Source organism: Protobothrops mucrosquamatus, unplaced genomic scaffold (assembly GCF_001527695.2).
Source record: "Protobothrops mucrosquamatus isolate PMUCROS unplaced genomic scaffold, P.Mucros_1.0 scaffold1924, whole genome shotgun sequence".
NCBI classification, from domain to species: Eukaryota; Metazoa; Chordata; class Lepidosauria; order Squamata; family Viperidae; genus Protobothrops; species Protobothrops mucrosquamatus.
In genome coordinates, this window is record NW_015388045.1 from 53,344 (window position 1) to 74,445 (window position 21,102).

Below are 21,102 nucleotides of genomic sequence, written 5' to 3' on the forward strand. Positions count from 1 at the left end.
GTGATGATAGATGATGATAGATACAGTAGATAGATAGATAGATAGATAAATAGATAGATAGATAGATAGATAGATAGATAGATAGATAGATAGATAGATAGATAGATAGATAGATAGATAGATAGATGATAGATAGATAGATAGATATTTTTTTTTCATTTTATTGAATTTATACCCCGCCCTTCTCCCGGAGGACTCAGGGCGGCTTACAGCCAGTTTAAAACAATGATACAAAACAATACAAAATTTAAAAATGATTAAAAATAAATATTCAAATTTGGCCGCTTCTACTAAAAATTTGATTAAAACCAATTTAAAATAGATAGATAGATAGATAGATAGATAGATAGATAGATAGATAGATAGATAGATAGATAGATAGATAGATAGATAGATAGATAGATAGATAGATAGATAGATAAGAGGCAAGGTCAGGCAAGGTAAGGTAAGGTAAGATAAAGTGAGGTGAGATTAGATAAGATAAGATAATATAAGATAGAGAGAGAGAGCAGATAGAGAGAGATTATAGATAATAGAGAGGGGGTACAGAGAGAGAGACAGAGGAAAATAGATGATAAACTATATAGATAGATAAAAAATAAATGATAGGTAGGTAGGTAGGTAGGTAGGTAGGTAGATAGATAGATAGATAGATAGATAGATAGATAGATAGATAGATAGATAGATAGATAGATAGATAGATAGATAGATATTGAGCAGATAGAGAGATGATAGATGATAGAGAGAGGTGCGAGAGAGAGAGAGAGATGATAAATGATATAGATAGATGATAGAAAGATAGATCTGGAAGGGACCTTGGAGGCCTTCTAGTCCAACCCCCTGCTCAAGCAGGAGACCCTAGACCATTCCGGACAAACGGCTGGCCGATCTTTTCTTTTAGCGATGGAGCATCCACAGCTTCTGGAGGCAAGCCACTCCATTAGTTAATTTGTTCTAAAGTGTGACTTTGTGACCAAGTGGACTTTCCTTCTCCCGATGGTAAGGCTGGTTAGGCCTCTCTCCTAACACACGAGGGACATTCCCCAACTTTCCACGTGTACAGAGCACATAAGGATCTGGGACGTCATGAAAAATCACCGGGCTGAGCTACCAGGATATATAGTAGCTTGTACAAGGAGCATCCGTGCGATAGAAAAAGCGACTTGAAAATAAATCACAAGTGTTTTGAAATGAGAGGAGAGGCTGGATTTGCACAATTAACCTCGTAAGGGGCATCTCTTGCTATGGGGATAGAATTAGGGGTTGGGATTATTGCTTGAAGAAGGAGAGGATACTCTACATCAGGGGTCCCCAACCCCCGGTCTGTGGACCAGTACCGGGCCGCGGCATACCAGCAACCGGTCCGCACAAACAAGCAAAGCCCCATCCGCGGGATGCAGGCAGCACACAAAACCACGCACTCTCCGGTCTGCGGAAAAACCTCTCTCCACGGAACCGGTCCCTGGTGCCCAAAAGGTTGGGGACCTCTGCTCTACCTGCTCATTTTGGGTGGGTGGGGGGCTGGCATTGTTCTCTCTTCCCACCTGTTGGCTGCAAAGCTTACCTCGCCACCTCTGTTCTTGAAATTAACCCTTCCTTGGTTTGCCTTCTTTCTGCAGGGCTAAACTCCAGCTGCTTGTTTTACGATTCTCGTTCTCCATTGTTTCCCTCGATTCAAAGAAGACTCTCAACACAGACACACCCAAACACAAACATACAAACTCGAAAGGTTTACAATGAACCCATCACTGCCATTCTGACTGCAGAATCGGTGAAACCAGCCAGAGCTGCAGACTTGAAGGTTGAGGAGAAGAGCCATCAACTGTAATCTGGAGGGCTCACTCGTGCCCGGGACCGTTCTTCTCCTTTGGAAGGACATCTCCCCTTCCCATTCCAGGAAAAAGGAAAAAAAGGAAGGCAAAAACGGAAAACTGTTCTCTCTCTTTCTCTCTCTCTCTCTCTCTCTCCACCTCCCCGGCAGAAGGAATCACCATTCCAAAAGAGAACGGCAAGTTTAGGTCAACCGGCTTTGGTTCTTCATGGATTCTTCAGGCATAGATGGTGCCAAGTTGGTAGAGGAAGGTCGAAAGAAGAGAAAAGGGGAGGTGGGGACGAAAGAAAGAACCGAAAAGGGGTTCTGAATGAAAATCTCCAGGATATTTGATATGATAAGTATAGTTGTTATTAAAAAAGGCACTTTTTTCTTCCTTCCTTCCTTCCTTCCTTCCTTCCTTCCTTCCTTCGTTTCTTCCTTCCTTCTTTCTTCCTTCTTTCTTTCTTTCCTTCCCTTCTCTCCCCCTCTTCTTTTCTTCCTTCTATCCCTCCCCTTCCTTCCTTCCTTCTTTTCTTCCTTCCTTCCTTCCTTTTCTCCTTGTCCCTTACTTCCTCCCTCCCTCGTTCTCTCCCCCTCCTTTTTCTTCCTTCCTTCCTCTCCTCCCTCCCTCCCTCTTTCTCCTTCTTTCTTTCTTTCTTTCTTTCTTTCTTTCTTTCTTTCTTTCTTTCTTTCTTTCTTTCTTTCCTGTGAATTTTTAAAAGAGAAAACCAAGATTGAGGGTGATGGGTTTTTCTTTTCCCATCTCCCCGTTTTTGTTTTTGTTTTTGATGGGCTGTTGTTGAAGTTTTCATTTTGATCCTCGGGGGAAGCACACAGAGGTTGTGCCGAGTCGGGAGGGTTTTTGATGAAAAGAGAGGAAGAAAAACCAAACGCAAACGAACGTTGGGCTGTCAGGCTTGGAAAAAAAAGAAGGAAGCCAACATGGACATGAGCGCCAGTCTGCTTTTCCAGTTAAGGGCATCCCACGGTGCTTATCTCTTATTATCCTCGGTGTACAATTCATCTCCCTTTCTGGATTCTGCCCTGGTTTTGGACACAGGAACCGATGTAACAAAGGCTTCGATTGCAGTTTTACTCTTCCGAAAAAGAAAGAAACAGAAATCTCAACTCACCAGAGCTGATTTTTCCCGGTTGACGATGTCGTTCTTAATTTCCAGTCGGTTCTAATGTCCGATGAGATTCCAGCTGGTTTAATTTCCCTCATCCTGAGCCACATCGACCATCTACCACGGACAGCGCTTCTGATTTAAGAAGGGCCTTTATTTTAAGGTCAGATCGAACCCCAAACGGTCAATTCTTTCTGGGGTTTTCTTCAGGAACCGCTCCCTTCCATCTCCTGTGTTTTATTTTCACTCTGCTTTTAACAAAGATATATGTATATATATACACACACACATACACACACACACACAAACACATACTTGCTGTTGATTGGTTTTTAAAAAAAACAAAGAAAAGAAAAAAAAATTAAAAGAACACAAAACTACCCGTGTCTGGAGAATAGCAGGCCGTCTTCGGAGGTCATCCCACAGGCCTGAAGAGTAAATTCCATCAAACTTAAAAAGGTTTGTAGTCTGTAATTAGGGTTGTATACGTGAGGAAAAACTGACATTCGTGTGTGGAAAACGCTTGTCTCCGGTTTCATGGCCCTCTGGAACTCAGTCGAGGCATACAGCCCTTCATTTGGTGACCGTTTGAAGCCACAACGGCAGTGAAAAAGAGACTTCTGGTTGTGTGTCCATCTTTAACAACCATTGCCGCATCTCTTATGCCCTGTGTACAGGTAGTCTTTGTCTTACAACCACAACTGAGCCCCAGATTTCCATGGCTAAGACAAGCAAGTGAGGTTTGCCCCATTTGACAACCTTTTTGCCACCATTGTTAAGTGAATTGTGCAGTTGTTGAGTCAATCTGATTTTGCTTGTCAGGAGGTTGCAAATGACCCCGGGACCCTGCAACCGTCATAAATAGGAACCAGTTGCCAAGCATCCGAATTTTGATCACGTGATCTTGGGGACCCTGCAACCATCATAAGTACATGCCAGTTGCTAAGCGTCTGAATCTTGATCACATGACCAAGGGCAGGGGTAGGCAACCTTGGCTCTTTTATGACTCGTGGACTTCAACTCCCAGAATTCCTGAGCCAGCCACGCTGAGGGGAAAGGGAGAGGTTTCCAAGCTGAGCCATGCTGGCTCAGGAATTCTGGGAGTTGAAGTCCACGAGTCATGAGGGGGCCCATAGTTCCCCCATGCTGGCTCAGGAATTCTGGGAATTGAAGTCCACGAGTCATGAGGGGGCCCATAGTTCCCCCATGCTGGCTCAGGAATTCTGGGAGTTGAAGTCCATGAGTCATGAGGGGGCCACAGTTCCCCCATGCTGGCTCAGGAATTCTGGGAGTTGAAGTCCACGAGTCATGAGGGGGCCAAGCTTGCCTACCCCTGACCATGGGGATGTGGCAACAGTTGTGAGGGTGAAACACAATCAGAAGTCCCATTTTCGTTGCGGTTGTGACTTCAAACGGTCACTAAATGAATGATGGTAAGTTGAGAACTTACCTGTAGTGGTCTTTTGAGTTTTAACCAGGTTAATTTCGTTGGGGTTATGTCTGTGGTAAGAAAACAAAAGCTGGATTTTCATTTTCATTTCATTTTATTTTATTTTTGATTCCGATGGCTTCTCTCTTTCATGGTTGCTGAAAGAATTATTTGGTTGCCAATATTTACTGAAAGTGTGTGGTTTTTTGGAAAGCACATTTCTTGGGGGGTTTTTTTGTTTGTTTTTATTTTGTTTTGAATCCAGCAAGATTAATTTGAGGGATATTTTTTTTTAGTGCCTGCTGCGTCCTTTGTAATTTAAACATGAAAAGGGGTGAGGGGTGGGGACAGCGGGAGGGAGAATAAAACACACACAAAAAATAATTCCTGCATTCATTGAGCATCTCACATTTTTGTAAAAAAAACAGGAAAAAAAATTAAAAATCCGTTTAAAAAAAATAAGGGAAAGAAAATATTAACAAAGGGGGTAGGCGGGCGGGAAGCAAGCGTCAAAAGCTTTGTATCTTCTGGAGTATAAAGAAAAATAAAATTTGACATGAATGACATATATAAATAAATATCTATATCTCTATATATTGTTGTGCAGAAAAACTAGGTTGCCAAACTTAAAATAACCTTTGTAGCAAAGAAAAGCATTTTTTTTTCCTCCTTCGATTCAGGTGCTGTTTTAGCAATTTGAATGATTACAGAGACATTATTTATCACTTGGAATTTCTTCCCCTTTCGACGTCTCGATTCCAAGTTGCTTTTTAAGTAATTAAAAAATAATAATACAAACCTTCGGAGCGTCGTCCGGCTGCTTAGGAGGTAGGCCAAGGTGGGTCAGCCTTTCCATACGGATCGATTTTGATTCGAAACTCCTTCGAACGGTGCTTTTTTTTCATATTTCTACTCTTGATAGCTGGGAACCACCTTTCTTAACGGAAGCTGTACATTTTATACCATCTTTAAAACTCAGATAGTCGTCTTTTCCTTTTTCTTCTTCTTCTTTTTGTATAGGAAAATTGGAAGGGAGGGTGTTTTGGTTCCGTCTTTCTTTGCCTTTGTTTCTTAAAAAAACATAAAAGGGTGGAAAAAACTCATCTGCATGGTTTTTTTTTAGCAAACTCGAGTCTGCTGAGTTTTTAGGCTGATGGGAGGGAAGAGGCTTAAAAGTCAAACTGGGCTTTTCACGTCGTTTTCTTCCTCTCTAGGGTTAGGGTTTGGAAATCAATACAGGTGGTCCTCGGCTTACGACAATTGAGCCCCAAATTTCCCTCGCTGAGCAAGACAGCTGTTAAGTGAATTTTGCCCCATTTTGCGAACTTTCCTGACACAGCCATTAAGTCGGGCTGTTGTTTTGAGCTCTGAGCTGGGCAATTTGGTTTCAAACGTTTCATCACCATTCGAGGAGATGTCATCAGTGCGCTTTGAATTGTGCTCGTCTGTCAGAGCACTGGCCTTTAAATACTTTTATATGTGATGGCAATTGGAATGAATGTTATTTGTTCGGCTATTTCCGAGTCGCAGTCTGGTTTTGGGCCGTTTGAGTGGATGGTTGTTGTTGCTGGGCCACAGTCTTTGGGGTTAAGTACCGTCTGTGTGATGTAAATACTGTGGCCCAGCAACAACAACCATTCAATCAAACAGCCCGAAACCAGACCGTGACTCAGGAATATCCGAACAAATAACATTCATTCCAATTGCCGTCGCATATAAAGGTATTTAAAGGCCAGTGCTCTGGCAGACGAGCACAGTTCAAAGCGAATCCTTTCAGTTGTTAAGTTAGAAACACAGTTGTGCAGTGAATCTGGCTTCCCCCATTGACTTTGCTTGTCAGAAGGTTGCAAAAGGGGATCATGTGACCCTGGGACACTGTGACCATCATAACTATGAGTCAGTTGCCAAGGGTCTGAATTTTGATCACATGACCCAAAGTGGAAAAACAGCGCTCCCTTTTTTTCAATGCCGTTATAACTTTGAACGGTCGGTAAAGTTGTAAGTCAAGGACTATCTCTATGATCCTGATTTGGTTGCTACGGGTTTTTTTTAAAGCCTGCATGAGACCAGTGACATTTTGGAGAACTATCTGGATAACGTTTTTGTTTTTCTAAAAATAAATAAATAAATAAAACCAGCCATCGCTCCGGCTCTTCTGATAATTTGTGGCAGGAAGGAAGTTGAAGGGTGGTGGAGATAAAACAGAAAAATAGAAGGGACTGTTTTATTCCCTTCTCTGGCTGTAAAAACTCTCCATGGAGTGTCTGTGGGGATTCTCAGTCCTCCAGGTCATAATTGTCCCAAAGGTGCTTTTTTTCAAGAGGCAACTGGACTTTCTTGTTTTTTCTTTGAAGACCTTTCACTTCTCATCCCAGAAGCTTTTTCAGCTCCGACTGGATGGTGGAGAATGGAAGGATTTATACTCCTTGCAGACAGCTGGTCATTTGCATTCTTTTAGAGGGTTATTGAAGCCACTTGGAGCTTTGTATCCTCCGGGTCACCTGAGTGGTGCAAATGTGTGTGGAACTTCCAAAGGAAATCCAGTTGCCTCCTGGAAAAGCAGCTTTGGGATCTCCACAGAGTGCAGTATCTTCTCCCTGCCCCCAGTAATTTTTATTTTCTGTGATTTTCTCTTTTTCTCCAGATGTTTGCATTCCTAGGAGACATTTCTTATAGCATCTAATAGTTTGATGGGTGTAAAAAAAAAATTGGGGAAAGTTAACATTGCAAAGAAATGGTACAGAGAGAAGAAAACCAGAAATATAGGCTGCATAGATGCCAGAACACATCTGGCACGGGGGGGGGGGGAATGCATACCTCACTTTGTCCACCCTCCCTCCCAAAAAAATTAAGAGCCATCCAACATGCAGCTGATCCAAAACATAGAAAAGGGATTTTTTTTTCCCCCCCTCTGGATGGAAAATACTGACACCTTTGCTAAGTCTGGGTTTTTGCTCGCCCGTTAATCTTATTTCTGCCTTGTTGAACTGTGAACATCTGTCAGATAAGAGCATCCGTTATCTTCTCTGCATTATTTGGGTGTTAGGGAGCCAGGGTGGACTGTATGCACGCTGTCTAGATTCGGCTTGTCCACAAAAGTTTGGAGAAATTACCAATGAAGGAGAATGTTTTTAACTCAGGGTTGAAATGAGGGGTTCTTGTTGATCCCTGAACTTGGTTGTTTTCTTGCAGACGTTTCATTACCCAATCTAGCACTGATGATGTTACCTAGCTGGGTAATGAGATGTTTGAAGTTTGAAGTTTTATTGCATTTATATCCCGCCCTTCTCCCAATGGACTCAGGGCGGCTTACAGCCAATTAAAAACAGAACAATCAATACAAATCTACAAAATTTAAAATCAATTAAAAGATATATACAATAGGCCTATTCATGTTTTAAAATTAATTAAAAACCAGTTTAAAATATCCCTAGGCCAGTCCGGCCTGCTGAAACAGCCATGTCTTGAGGGTGTCTGCAAGCAAACAACCAAGCTCAGAAAGTTTGGAAAAATATCATTCCGGACGTCGGTGAGGTCTAGCATCCTACCTGGACTTGTGTCTGTTGCTAATGGATGAAGTAGCTTGCAGTGAGTTAGACCTTTGGTCTTCCTGGATTTCTTTGGTATCTCCACAAAGTTTTGAGCAGTTGCTTGCTTTGAGCCGTGAGCCAACGTTGAGTTGAGCCCAGCTTTTGTACTTTGTTTCTTGGGTCTCCCCCCGCCCCCCATCACCTTGGAAAAGAGGAAGAAGCTAAGTGACTTCAAAGTTCTGGAGATGTGTTCAAGTTTGTTCAATGGCTGCAAAGCCCTTTCTACACTTAGAAAGTGTGACATTTAGGAGGATGATCAGGAGATATTTGTGAGTCCTCAGATGTATGAACTTCATAGTACATGGAATAACAGAGTGGTCTTCTAGTCCAAGCCCCCTGCTCGAGCAGAAGACCCTACACCATTTCAGATAAACGATTGTCCAGTCTTGTTTTTCAAAGCCTCCAATGATGGAGCCCCCACAACTTCTGGAAGGAAGCCATTCCACTGATTGATTTGCTCTCACCACTAGGAAGTTTCTCCTTAGCTCTAGGTTGCTTCTCTCCTTGGTTAGTTTCCAACCATGGTTTACTTATCTTGCCTTTTGGTGCTTTTGGAAAATAGGTTGATGCCCTCATCTTTGTAGGAGCCCCTCCAATATTGAAATTGTGTTTCAACTCCCAGAATTCTCCAGTATGCATAATAATAAAGTTGGGAGGGACCTTGGAGGTCATCTAGTCCAACCCCCTGCTCAGGCATGAAACCCTATACCATGTCAGACAAATGGCTGTCCTTTCCCTTCTTAAAAACATCCAGAGTTGGAGCATTCACAGCTTCTGGAGGCAGGTTGTTCCATTGGTTAATTGTTCTAACTGTCAGGAAGTTTCTCCTTAACGCTGGTGGTGATCTCCACCTTGTTAGTCCTTTTTCCATAGGTCCTCAAAAAGGCTGAAGTGCGTTTTTTTAAAAGCTGTGATCAGGATAGCAAATGTCTGTAAGCGAAGTGTACGATTGGACAGAGAAGGGAATTCAGTGCAGTATCCCAAGGACGGACGGATCAGACCCGATCCCAGTTTGAAGATCTGTTCAGGTTTAGAGCATTCCGTTGATGGATTCCAATGGCTGACGCAATTCAGGTTGTCCAATAAATCCAGATTCGTTTATTTTTTTAATTAGGACCTTGAGTGAATCGAATCTGGAAAGTTGTTAACGGGAGGGAAGAAAACGCCCCTGTAACAATCCAATTGTCAGTTCAGTTTGGAAGCATCCAAGGCGATCGAACGGGTTCGATCCGAATTAGCCCTCCGATCTGGAAATGGTGTTTTGCTTCAGAGGTTTTACTCGTGATAGGATCTCTAAGCTTACCTTTTGCACGTTTTGCACCTCGGGTGCTTCTTCACATTTTGGGTTTTCATTGATAGGATGGCGAAAGAATCCATACCTTGTACAGCTTTATATATAGCACCGGTCTGGAGTTTGCACTTTGACAAGACCAAAAACAACAACAACAAAAACTAACCCAACGATGTAGGCCATCAATATCATCTCTTCTTCTGGACTTTTGCAGCCAGAAGTCCACACGTCTTCTGTAGCCAGCGTTGATTCAACTACCTTCAGAGATAGTTGCCTTGTGGAGATGCATTATCTAAATTCTTGGACCTGATCTGCCAAAATGCATTGTGTTTTTTTACTTGATCAAAGTGTTCTCTCCCCCGTGGCGTCGCCAATAAAAATAGAGGAGCCTTCTTTAGAGCTCAGACTTGTACGTGTGTGAACAGATTGAGGTGGTAGACGAAATATCAAAGAGTTTTGGGGCGGACGGTGTTATTTAACCCAGCCAGATGACATCGGAAAGGAATTAATTAATAGAGCAATGCATATCCCCTATCAATCTGGCCTGGCTAATTTTTTTTTTCATTTCCGCTTTCTTCTTTGCAACTCCCACCTGGAGGAAAAAAAATAAAAAAATAAACACGGCCTGCATGAAAACGTGCATGCATTTTCCTTGTGCATTTCTTTTGTGTTCTCCAATATGCAAACATTGTGTGGCCAATGTTCCTCCTACAGCAATGCACCTTTTGTGTCCCGATTTTCCCTAGTGTGTGGGCGTTTGCGTTCTTTGGGTGGGTTGCAATCGGCGTTGCAAACGTCTGGAAAAGTTGGGGTTTGGGTAGGCGACTGTGGCAGCACACAGATTAGTTTCAGGCAACATAGATGAGAAGAATCTTTCTCAACCTCGGCAACTTTTTAAGGGGCGTGGGCTTCCACTTCCGGAATTCCCCAGATGAATTCTGGGAGTTGAAGTCCACGTACCTTATAAAAGTTGCTAAGGTTGAAACGCGCTGGATAAGAAAACACACAGACATGTTTATATATCTCCCAATGGGAAATTCAGATGTACCTCTTCTTCTTTTTTTCTTTTTTTTTTTTTTAAAAAATGACATTTAGGAGAAAACAAATTGCTTTGTTTTTTAAAGTCTAGGATTTGGACTCTGTGTCTTTAATCGGATTATTCGTGCAGTTTAACTTGATTTTTGGGGAATTGTTTTCATTTTAAAAAATGTGGAAAAGATTTCAAACATCTAAGTTGGTCCATCCGTGCTTGTGAAGAAAAATTAGAAGCTAAGGGACAAACACGGTACCTTGTTGCGTATGCAAGTAAAATTAAAATAACAGATAGGCCTCGACTTACGACAGTTGGGCCCCAGATGTGTTTGCTAAGTCAGACCTCTGTTAAGTGAGTTTTCTCCCATTTTTCGACCTTTTTTGCCAGTTGCTAAGTTGTGAAGTTAGGAACACGGTGGTGAAGTGAAGTTGGCTTCCCCATCGACTTTGTCGCAAAAGGGGATCACAGGATCCCGGGACGTGATGCCGTCAAAGGGGATCCGGAGAGCGTGTTGAATTGCATCGCCACGTACTGTGGCCAGCATGAGTGGGCCATGAGCGTTGGGGACGAGAGAGGTAACTAACATTTCGCCTTCTTTTAAGAGATTTATATATATATATATATATATATATATATATATAAAAAGATGTCGGAACAGATCCGAGAACCTCTGTTTTAGGTTAGCCTTCCATTTAACAAGCTGCCTTCTCTTTTGGGCTGGTTAAAAAGAGAAACAGAAATATGTAGATCGGCGGTCAAAGAAACAGAGAGGTGAAAAGCGGCTCAAAGCAAGCAAATAGGTCGTTCTCATCTTAGGACTACAGTTGAGCCCAAAATTTTCGTTGCTAAGCGTGACCTTTGTTAAGCGAATTTTGCCCCGTTTTATGACCCCTTGGTTCAGCGAATCACTGCAGTCGTTAAGTTGGAAACGCGGATGTTATGTGAATCTGGCTCGCTCCTGGACTTTGCTTTGTCGAAAGGTCGCACAATTTGATCCGGGGACACGGCCAATGATGCGAGTATGTGTTCACCCTTCATGCCCAATGTAAGATATTGTGGGAAAACCAAACATCTAACCCCCCTAACCAATGTGTTTGTAACAATCATGTGCCTTAAATTTTTTTCTCGTTGGGGGGGGATTAGGGATGCGGTGAAGGGTCGGGAAGAATCCTAACCCTAAAATGAAACCCACACTTGTCTTTCTGTAACCTTCCCAAGACCAATGCGGTGGTTTTAGGCTGGGGGGGGGGGATGGTCCCTTTTTTTGCATTGTATTTGTACTGTACAACAAACCGATCCGTTTGGTTTCAAGACTATAGGGAGCGGGGGGACGGATTTTGCTTTCACACAACCCATGTTTAAACGTAATCCGAATGTATTAATATTATTCTAGGACATTTCCGTAACCCTGACGAGTAGAATGCTTGATGAAAACCAGGTGTGTAGGTTTAACAGTTTGGTGTGTTTTCAATAAACGATGCCTGGAACGAATATGTCTCGTCTCCGTTCTTTTGGGCTTTCCCTGCAAAATCAGGTAGGTGTTCGCAAAATGAAAGGATTTATTTGTTTTTTTGGTTCAAGGATCGGTGACCTCCTTACCTGTCTTACCCAGCGTGGATCTTTGATGGAGGGGAGGGAAATATTTTCTCCTTCCTTTTGTTTGGTAAATAATAAATTTTATTAGAGTTTACAAATACAAAGATAAACTAATAGGAACTAATAAAAATGTAAAAAGGAGATGCATTGAAAAAGTGTGAAATGAAAATAGATGATAGGATAGATAGATAGATAGATAGATAGATAGATAGATAGATAGATAGATAGATAGATAGGTAAATAGATAGGTAAATAGATAGGTAAATAGATAGATAGGTAAATAGATAGATAGATATAGATGAGATATATAGATGAGAGAGAGACAAACATGGGCATCTACATGCCTGTTTCAACTTGTCAGATAGATAGATAGATAGATAGATAGATAGATAGATAGATAGATAGATAGATAGATAGATAGATAGATAGATAGATAGATAGATAGATAGATAGGGATGGATGGATGGATGGATGGATGGATGGATGGATGGATGGTCAGTAGAATGTCTGATGGAGCAACAAATGGATGGGTGGATAGACATAAGAAAAAACATACAAATGTCTTCACCCTTCATCAAGACAAATATAAGCAATTTCAATAATTTATCACCTTTCTTGATACAATAACAAAGGATATCTTCTTTACATATCTCTTGTCAATAAACAGATTCTTAAAAGCTTCCATCTTTAAATCCCAATCAGCAAAAGTCCATTAAGATTTACCAGAAACAGCAACATATATATTTTAGCCTTAATCAAATAAATCCATTTTATATTCCTTTGCTTTTAACACAATCATTTACAACTTTCTCTAAAATAGACATTTAAAAAAACACCTTCTCCTTTCTTTCCAAGTGTGCTAATATGACCGTGAGGCTGCTAGTAAGGGGAGGAAATTAAGCGTTCTCTTTTTCCGTTTTAATTTTTCCCTTTTATGGCTCTCATTATCTTTTGGTCTGGAGCTTATCATGGGTCTCGGCAGCTGGGAGGATGGAGGCGTAATGAACGATTCATCGGATATTAGGTTGCGGTTGGTTCGGATATCCAGCTGAATCCAGTTCGCCACTTGGTTGAAGTATAATTTATGGGAATCCCTCTATCAGCCTTACTAAGCAGATCAGACAGGACACCCAGCCAGATAAATTAAATCTGCTTTATTGTAAAGCTAGATTAGCAGAATGTTGCAAGACTGAAATTACAGCCCCCTTCCTATACAACTCCAAAAACTAGGGCAGGCTCTCTCTGGGACTTCTTGTTCCTTCCATTATACAGCTATGGGCTATGTAATCTCTTATCTGACAGTTCCTTAGGTGGTGTCTCTTGATCCAGTCTCTCAGGATCTTCCCTCTCATCTCTCTCTTACTACGAGGAAGCAGATTCTGGTCTCCAGTTGCCCCTCTGTACTGTACTGGATGATATTTTATTCCAGGACTGGCCTGAGGTTCGGTACAAAAAGGACTGAGATGATATAAAGAATTTTAAAACCAGGAAGGAAATTTGTTTGGAAAGGTGATTTGTTCTGAGTTGGCCTAAAACTGATTTTCAAACTCATGGGGGGGGGTTAAGCTTTTGGCAGAAGCTACCATTTTGTCCTGTTGCTTTTTACCACTCTTGTTTCTTGTCCTCTTTCCATTCCTTTCATCTCACTTTTGAGGATAATTCAAGTATGGTGGGGCTGTCCCTTTGGACTGATATTTCCTCTATAAATTGCTTCCCTTCCTTCGAACCATCTAAGATGATTGACAATAATCAGAAATGGTGGTGATGAATTCTTGGTTTTTAAGCAGGTGGCTCTGTTTTATAAAGTGAGTGTGCAAAAGAAAAAAAAATACGGAAAAGAGGTTGTTTAAAGAGAGACAAATCTGGAGCTTGAAATTAGGAGCTGATTCTTGTGGATTTTGAAAGCCTGCTGCAGGATTTCCTGTCAGGCAATCGAATTACTATTTGCAAATAGCATTTGGATGTTCACAGTTTGGGGGTTATCTTGCGGAACGCAAGTTCCCTGCAAGATTAAAAAACAACAACACTTGGAGGGTGGAATGATGACAGGAATGTGTTCACCATGCCAACATAAGATCATTGTTGGAAAACAAACTAACATCTCACCCCCTAATTAAGGTATTTGCCACAAGCAAGCTGCAACGTTTAGCTGGGACTCAATTTTATTTCATGCGGAATGTGCCATTTCTATTTTGACTATCAAAAATGGGAGTCCCGCGTTTGACCTTCTTCCTCGTGTTTATGAGCCACTGTGAACAAAATCCTGGCTTTTCTCTTAGAAAGTTCTGCTGGACTTTATTAAACCAAATTAAATGTCTCCTAAATAAACCGAGGGTGACCCTAATTCCTGTTTTCGTGTTAGCAAACCGACTTAATTGCCAGGATCTGCCAATATTTCTCGTTTAGCTAATTGGTCTTCATTAGGATTGTCGGGGTTATTTAGGGTCTGAATTAACTTGGAAAAAAATGCACCTACTTGCTGAGGTTGGGAGAAGATTTAAATGTTACGTGTTGGCAACTTTCTTCAAAGGAAGTATTTTGGGATCGATAAAAATTCGTCTCTGAAAATATTTGAGTCTTAAATTGCATTTGTGGTTCGTCTTTTTGCTGTTTTTTTTATTATTATTGTCTGTTACATTCTGCCTCTCTAACTTATTTTGGGCAGGGAGAACTGGATGCAAGGAAATTTGAAGAGAACAGAAGAGGGCAAAGAGTTACACAGGTTTGCAATAATTTAGAGAAGCTAAGGATGAAACGGAAATGCATCAATTTAAAGAGCGATGCTTACTCAGGGCTACAAGTAGTTCTTGGAAATGGTGGAGGAGGAGACTACCTATTTTATGTATAAATCTGAAAAATTAAGCTGCAAAAAGAAGCTTCTGTCAGTCGTGGAGAATGTATGTCACTTTGAGGTGGATATAACAACTCTTATTACTGAGCAATCATAGCTGAATCTCTATAACCAGGACCCTCCAGATAAGTAGGACTACAACACCTAGAATGCACAGGCTGAGTTGCAGTATGGAGTCCTTGGTGCTCTCTGAGCTTGGCTGCTTGCTTGCAGACATTTCATTACCTGAACAGATAACATCATCAGCGCGAGGGAATGTGGGGTTTAACTCTGTTTATCTATAGTGTTTTGCCCTGTGATTGTTGGTCAGCACGTCGTTTTCTCCTTGGTACTTCCTTAAACAGAATATTGCTTTCTGCTGGATTGTTTGTCTGGTGTTAATCCCTGCTTATCTGGGTGTGTGCTTTTTCCCATTTCCTTTCCAAGGGGGGGAAATGAAGTCCCACCGTACAAAAGAAGCACATTTATTACGTGACCAAGAGACAGGATGTGGATTTTTAGCCCCGGCTGCAGTGTTGGACTTATTAAGCAGAGTATCACTGCTGCCGTGGATTGTTTTTTTTTAATGAAGATATCACTTTAGCCTTTCTATATATTGTCCTAGTAGCGTTCGAAGAACACAGCAAAGGTGAAGATGACTTTTTCCTTTGTCCCATATTTTAACCCCCCCCCCAAAAAAATCCCCAATTCTTGGAAAGGAGATAATGTGTCTGTCCCCTGGCCCCCAAACTCTGTATTTCTGGGGGGGGGGGAGAATTAATTGATCCTTGCAGAACACAAGAATAGACCTTTACCCTTAGCGATCAAGCCATCTGACGTCTAGTTCTGGGGGAGCAGTGGGGACCCAAAGTGCTTTTTAAAATAATTTTAAGGAGAGAAGAAGAAAAAGAAAGAACGAGAGCTCAAACAAGGATGGAACCATAACGAAAGGGATTGGCTAAGGCAGTGTCCTTCAGCATCAGCAACTTTTAAGATGGGTGGTCCTCAACTCTCAGAATTTCCCAGCCAGCTTTCACAGACTTCAACTCCCAATATGCTGGGTGGGGAAGTTCATCCATCTTAAAGTTGCTGAAATTTGAGAAACTCTGGTATAAAGAAGGGGAACTTGAGTTTTCCCGGCTGCGGATACCTAAATTCCATCTACAACCAGCTCTGAAACTTGCGGAAGGCTCAGATTGGCGAAAGTCAAAGCAGAAAGTACTAAATTGCTTAGGCTTGCATGTACAGATAGAAGATGAATGCTAGCTAGTTCTCCCTCCCTGCCTCCCCCCCCTTTATCCCAGATATACGGCCTTTTCCATGGCATCCTCCGCCTTCATATATTCCAAAAAGGTAGGGTAGCTAGTACATTCGTAGCGGTTGTTACTCCGAACGTATTTAATGAACTCTGGAGCTCCTGGGTAGAGAATGTTGTCGGCTAGAAGGATGGAGCCCTTGCGCAGGAGACCACATTCCTGGAAAGAGGAAAGAAGGGAAAAAATTTAGACCTCTCTGAACATGTCCTCAAAAGGCAACTGGACTTTGTTTTTTCCCTTGGGAAAAAACTGAAGAAGCCTCCTGGATGAGAAGCGAAACATCTTCAAGGAAAAACTAAGGAGTTGAAGGCACCAAGGTTGAGAAACCTTGAGAATTTTGGATTATCAAATCATCGATTATCTCCTTATCAAGAAGAGATCCAGCCTAGAACTCAGGAGAAATTTCCTGTCAGTGAGGACAATTAAATCGATGGAAAGTGTTGCCTCCAGAAGTTGTGGGTGCTCCATCATGGGAGGTTTTCAAGAAGAGATTGGGCAGCCATTTGTCTGGAATGGTAAAGGCTCTCCTGCTTGAGCAGGGGGTAGGTCTAGAAGACCTCCAAGGTCCCTTCCAACTCTGTTACTGTGTGATTAAAATGCATGAGGAAAAGGAGAGATTAGAAGCAAAACCCAAATCACCTCAAACTCGGCGTCTCCTTGGGCCTCGAAATAACACTCATGCTCAAGGAGGAGAAAACAGCAAGTTCTCAGAATCCCTAATAAGGTTGCAAAAATGTAAAACTTGTTCCTGGGGTGCGGGGAGAGAAAAATATGTCCAAATCCTTAAGATTTCCAAACATAAAATTAACTTACTTCAAGGAGAATAGTGTCTGGGGCGTATCTCTCCTTCCAGTGGTCAAGAAAGACAAAATCCAGGGTTTCCACCTCGTATTTCTCCTTCAGCTGAGGGATAACATCCTGCGAATGGCCTTCAATGATGGTCACCTGCAGGCAGGAGCAACTGATTTGAGCACAGACTGACCCCACAAAGCCCCCTCCCCAAGGATCCTTTGACTGGGATTTGTCTCAGTTTTTCTGTCTTGATATGGTAGGAAATTAAACCTGGGTGCTATTCCCACAATGATTCCCAATGCCCAGAGAGCATTCTGGGAAATTAAAGCAGTCTAAAGATGAGGACTACTCTCCTAGAGAGAGAAAAAACGGCAAATACAAAATGAGGAGTCCCTGATGCTTTTTGAGCTTGGCTGCTTTCTTGCAAATGTTTCATTACCAAACTAGGTAACATCATCAGTGCTAGCAGGGAGTGGAGAGGAAGAGGAAGAGGTGGGCAGTAGGGCCATTGGTGTTCTCTGATCTTGGTGATTTTCTTCCAGATATTTCATGACTCAACTAGGTAGCAGCATCAGTGCTAGGAGGAAATGGGATTTGGTCTCTTGTAACACTGATGATGTTACCTAGTTGGGTCATGAAATGTCTGCAAGAAAACCACCAAGCTCAGAGAACACCAAGGACCCCTCATTTCAACCTTCAACTACAGATATTCTTCTTTATTGGTTGTGGCTTTTCCTGTAGACTTGTATGTAAACAGAGAGCAAACCCTTCTAACACTGATGATGTTACCTAGTTGGGTCATGAAATGTCTGCAAGAAAACCACCAAGCTCAGAGAATACCAAGGACCCCTCATTTCAACCCTCAGCTACAAATATTCTCCTTTATAAATACAAAACGATTTCCAAAGTTGTTGTTGTCTTGCAGCAGAACTGAAAGAGAGAATATAATAAGAACATAGTGATCGTTTTATTATGGAGTGTTCCAAATGTTTGTGATTTATAAGTATTGGGCGCCTCCAGAACGACTGTCGTTTTGGTCCAGTCCCTGCATTTGAATCCGCACTAAACAAACTTGAGAAGCAAGGAGGGGAAAAAAAAATAATTGGGCACGTTCAACAAATGAAACCCTTCTCTTCTCTCTTGCTGGGAAGAACACGACAGAGGTATCATCCAGACCTTATCGCTGAGTCCTGCAATTTCAATGATCTCTTTCGCGATGGCTGCAAACTCGGGGTTGAATTCGATGGTGAGGAGGCGAGCGTTGGGTTTCAAGAGGCGAGCGATCCTGATGGCCGAATAACCACAGTAGGTTCCCATCTCCAGAGCTACAGTTGGCTCAGCTTCCTCGACAGCTTTGTCTAGAATTATCCCTAGGGAGGACACAAAAGAAAAGGGGGGGGGGAGATTGGTTTTCGTTAAATTAAGCCATTAAGTGTTCGTTGATTCTATGGGAGCCTTTTCATATCCTAAACTGTAGGGAGATTCATAGGGAAAATGAGATTAGAACAATTAACCAGTGGAAAAACTTGCCTCCAGAAGCTGTGAATGCTCCAACACTGGAAGTTTTTAAGAAGAAATTGGGCAACCGTTTGTCTGAAATGGTATAGGGTTTTCTGCCTGAGCAGGGGGTCGGACTAGATGACCTCAAGGGTCCCTTCCAACCTATTCTATTCTATTCTATTCTATTCTATTCTATTCTATTCTATTCTATTCTATTCTATGTCTAATCTAATCTAGTCCAGTGATGGCGAACCTCTTAGAGACCGAGTGCCCAAACTGTAACCCAAAACCCATTTATGCATCGTCGGGTGCCGGGTGGGCGTGGCCCATTGGGTGGGCATGGCGGCGGTGGTAACAGCAGACTGGGTGGGACTAAAAAGTTCAATCAATCAATTCCAACTTTGCAAGATCTTTTTTTTTCCCCGTGAGAAGTTGAAATTGACTGATTGATTGAACCTTTTTTTTTGTACACGGTGGCAGAGGCCTAAAGCGAAAAGGTTTTATAAAACCCAGCTGAAGGCCTAGGACTGGGGCGACGGCGCGCGTGCCCACAGAGAGGGCTCTGAGTGCCGCCTCTGGCACCCGTGCCATAGGTTCGCCACCACTGGTCTAGTCTATTTTATTCTATTCTATTCTGCTCTGCTCTGCTCTGCTCTGCTCTGCTCTGCTCTGCTCTATTCTATTCTATTCTATTCTATTCTATTCTATTCTATTCTATTCTATTCTATTCTATTCTATATTCCATTCCATACAAGGGAAGAACAATTTGCCATTATGATAAATGAGCAAATGGACTTTGCATTATCTGAAGATTTAAGATGGTTCTCAGGATTTGCTACATTTCAACATGTGACATTTCTTTTCTCAAACTTGGCAACACTGAGATGAGTGGACTTCAACTCCCAGAATCCCTCAGCTAGCATTCATGGACTTCAACTCCCAGCATACTGGATGGGGAATTTTGGAAGTCGAAGTCTACATGTCTTAAAAGATGCTAAGTTACAGAAACACCGGCCCAGGGTGTCAAAAAAATCAGGAGTCTCGTAGTACTTCGATAGTATCCAGACCAGTGTTTCCCAATCTTAACTATTTTCAGATGTGGGGACTTCAACTACCAGAATTCCCCAACCAGCATTTTTATCTACAATTCTGCTTGGTGCTAGATCATAAATGCTTGAAGTCAAAGAAGCCCAGGTCCAGATCATTCTCAATTTGGAAAATGAAACAGAGATTTCCTCCTATGCCACATTGCTGATTTAATTCCCTGCAAAACACAAACCCCAAGTGTTATCAGTTGTCTTTCCTGCTATTCATATCAGATACAGTTCCCCTGAAAATGTGCGACAGGCTTTATGTTTGCCTCCAAAATAATCACAAGCACTGCGAAGAAGAGAATGGCAAATATGAAATCAAGAAAAAGACAGGTGGAAAGCGAATGAAAATTTCAAAATATTCACAAGTACCAGGTAGTCCTTGATTTACATTTACAAACTGTTCGAAATTACAATGGCATTAAAAAAAGGGGGACTTATGAGTGTTTTTCCACACTTACAACTGCTTCAGCATCTCAAAGACTACATGGGGCTTGGCAACTGACCCATATTTATGACAGTCACCGTGTCCCAGGGTCACGTGATCAATTTTACGACCTTCTGACAAGCCAAGTCAATTTTGTAAAGCAGATTTGTTTACCAACCGTGTTTCTAACTTAACAACTGCCGTGGTTTGCTGAACAACTGTGGCAAAAAAGAGTCATAAAATGGGGCAAAATTCAATTAACAAATGTCTGCTTAGCAGCAGAAATTTTGGGCTCAATTGTTGAAAGTGGAAGACTACCTATTTGCTTGCTTTGATCCGCTTTTCACCTCTCTGTTTCTTTGACCACCAATCTACCTATTTCTGTTTCTCCTTTTAACCAGCTCCAAAGAGAAGGCAGCTTGTTAAATGAAGGCTAATCTGAAACCGAGGCTCTCGGTTCTTAGCTAGGACATCTTTATTTTTTTTAAAAAAAAAATCTCTTAAAAGAAGGCGAAATGTTAAGTTACCTTTCTCGTCCCCAACGTTCATGGCCCACTCATACTGACCACAGTACTTATCGATGCACTTCAACACGCTCTCCGGATCCCCTTTGACGGCGTTGTAGGAGACCGAATTTAAAATCCTCTGCTCTTTGCTCTGATCCATGACGAAGTTGGTGATCTTCTCCAAAACCAGCTCGTTCCAGAAGATTTTGGCGTGGACGTTATGCTTGACCAGCAGAATCGTGGCCACCAGGACCAGAACGGAGCCAACGCCTAACGAAACGAGGATGGTCAAAATCCAATTTTCCAACATCTGGAAAGATGGAGAGAGAGAGAGATGAAAGCAGAGAATCCGTTAAGGTGGCGGAGAGATGGAAAAGCCTCCGCTGTAGGGCTTTAAGGCAGGAATGGATTCAGAGAGACCTTAAATCTTCCAAGAGCGTGCATCCTTTACTTGAAATGTTTTCTGCTTACAGTTTGACAGCACCTGTTTGTATGCAAATGTAGAGGTTTTGCATCATTGCCAGGTACTCTAAAAATAGAAACAGTGGACATTCAGTGACAATGTAATGTACTACAGGGTGAAAAAAATTACTGGAGGGAGATCATTCCGAAGAGAATTTGTCCTCTCGGTAAGCTCAGTGGAGAAGACAGAAAAGGCAGTAGTGTGTACATCTGTCTGTCTGTCTGTCTATCTATCTATCTTATCTATCTTATCTATCTATCTATCTATCTATCTATCTATCTATCTATCTATCTATCTA

The 21,102-nt window shown here is 42.0% G+C and overlaps 1 protein-coding gene across 2 annotated transcripts in view; it reads right to left on the reverse strand.

Moving 5' to 3' along the window:
• Positions 1 to 15,990: 15,990 nt before the first annotated feature.
• The window catches only part of COMT (catechol-O-methyltransferase), a 16,824-nt gene continuing 11,712 nt past the window's right edge, over positions 15,991 to 21,102 (reverse strand). For both annotated transcript variants that reach the window (XM_015823591.1, XM_015823592.1), the window contains exons 2-5: positions 20,363 to 20,651; positions 17,994 to 18,187; positions 16,839 to 16,970; positions 15,991 to 16,184 (exon numbers count right to left, since the gene is read on the reverse strand). In XM_015823591.1, the coding sequence (XP_015679077.1) occupies positions 16,005 to 16,184; positions 16,839 to 16,970; positions 17,994 to 18,187; positions 20,363 to 20,651 (795 nt within the window). In that variant the 3' untranslated portion in view covers positions 15,991 to 16,004. The remainder of the gene's footprint in view (positions 16,185 to 16,838; positions 16,971 to 17,993; positions 18,188 to 20,362; positions 20,652 to 21,102) is intronic.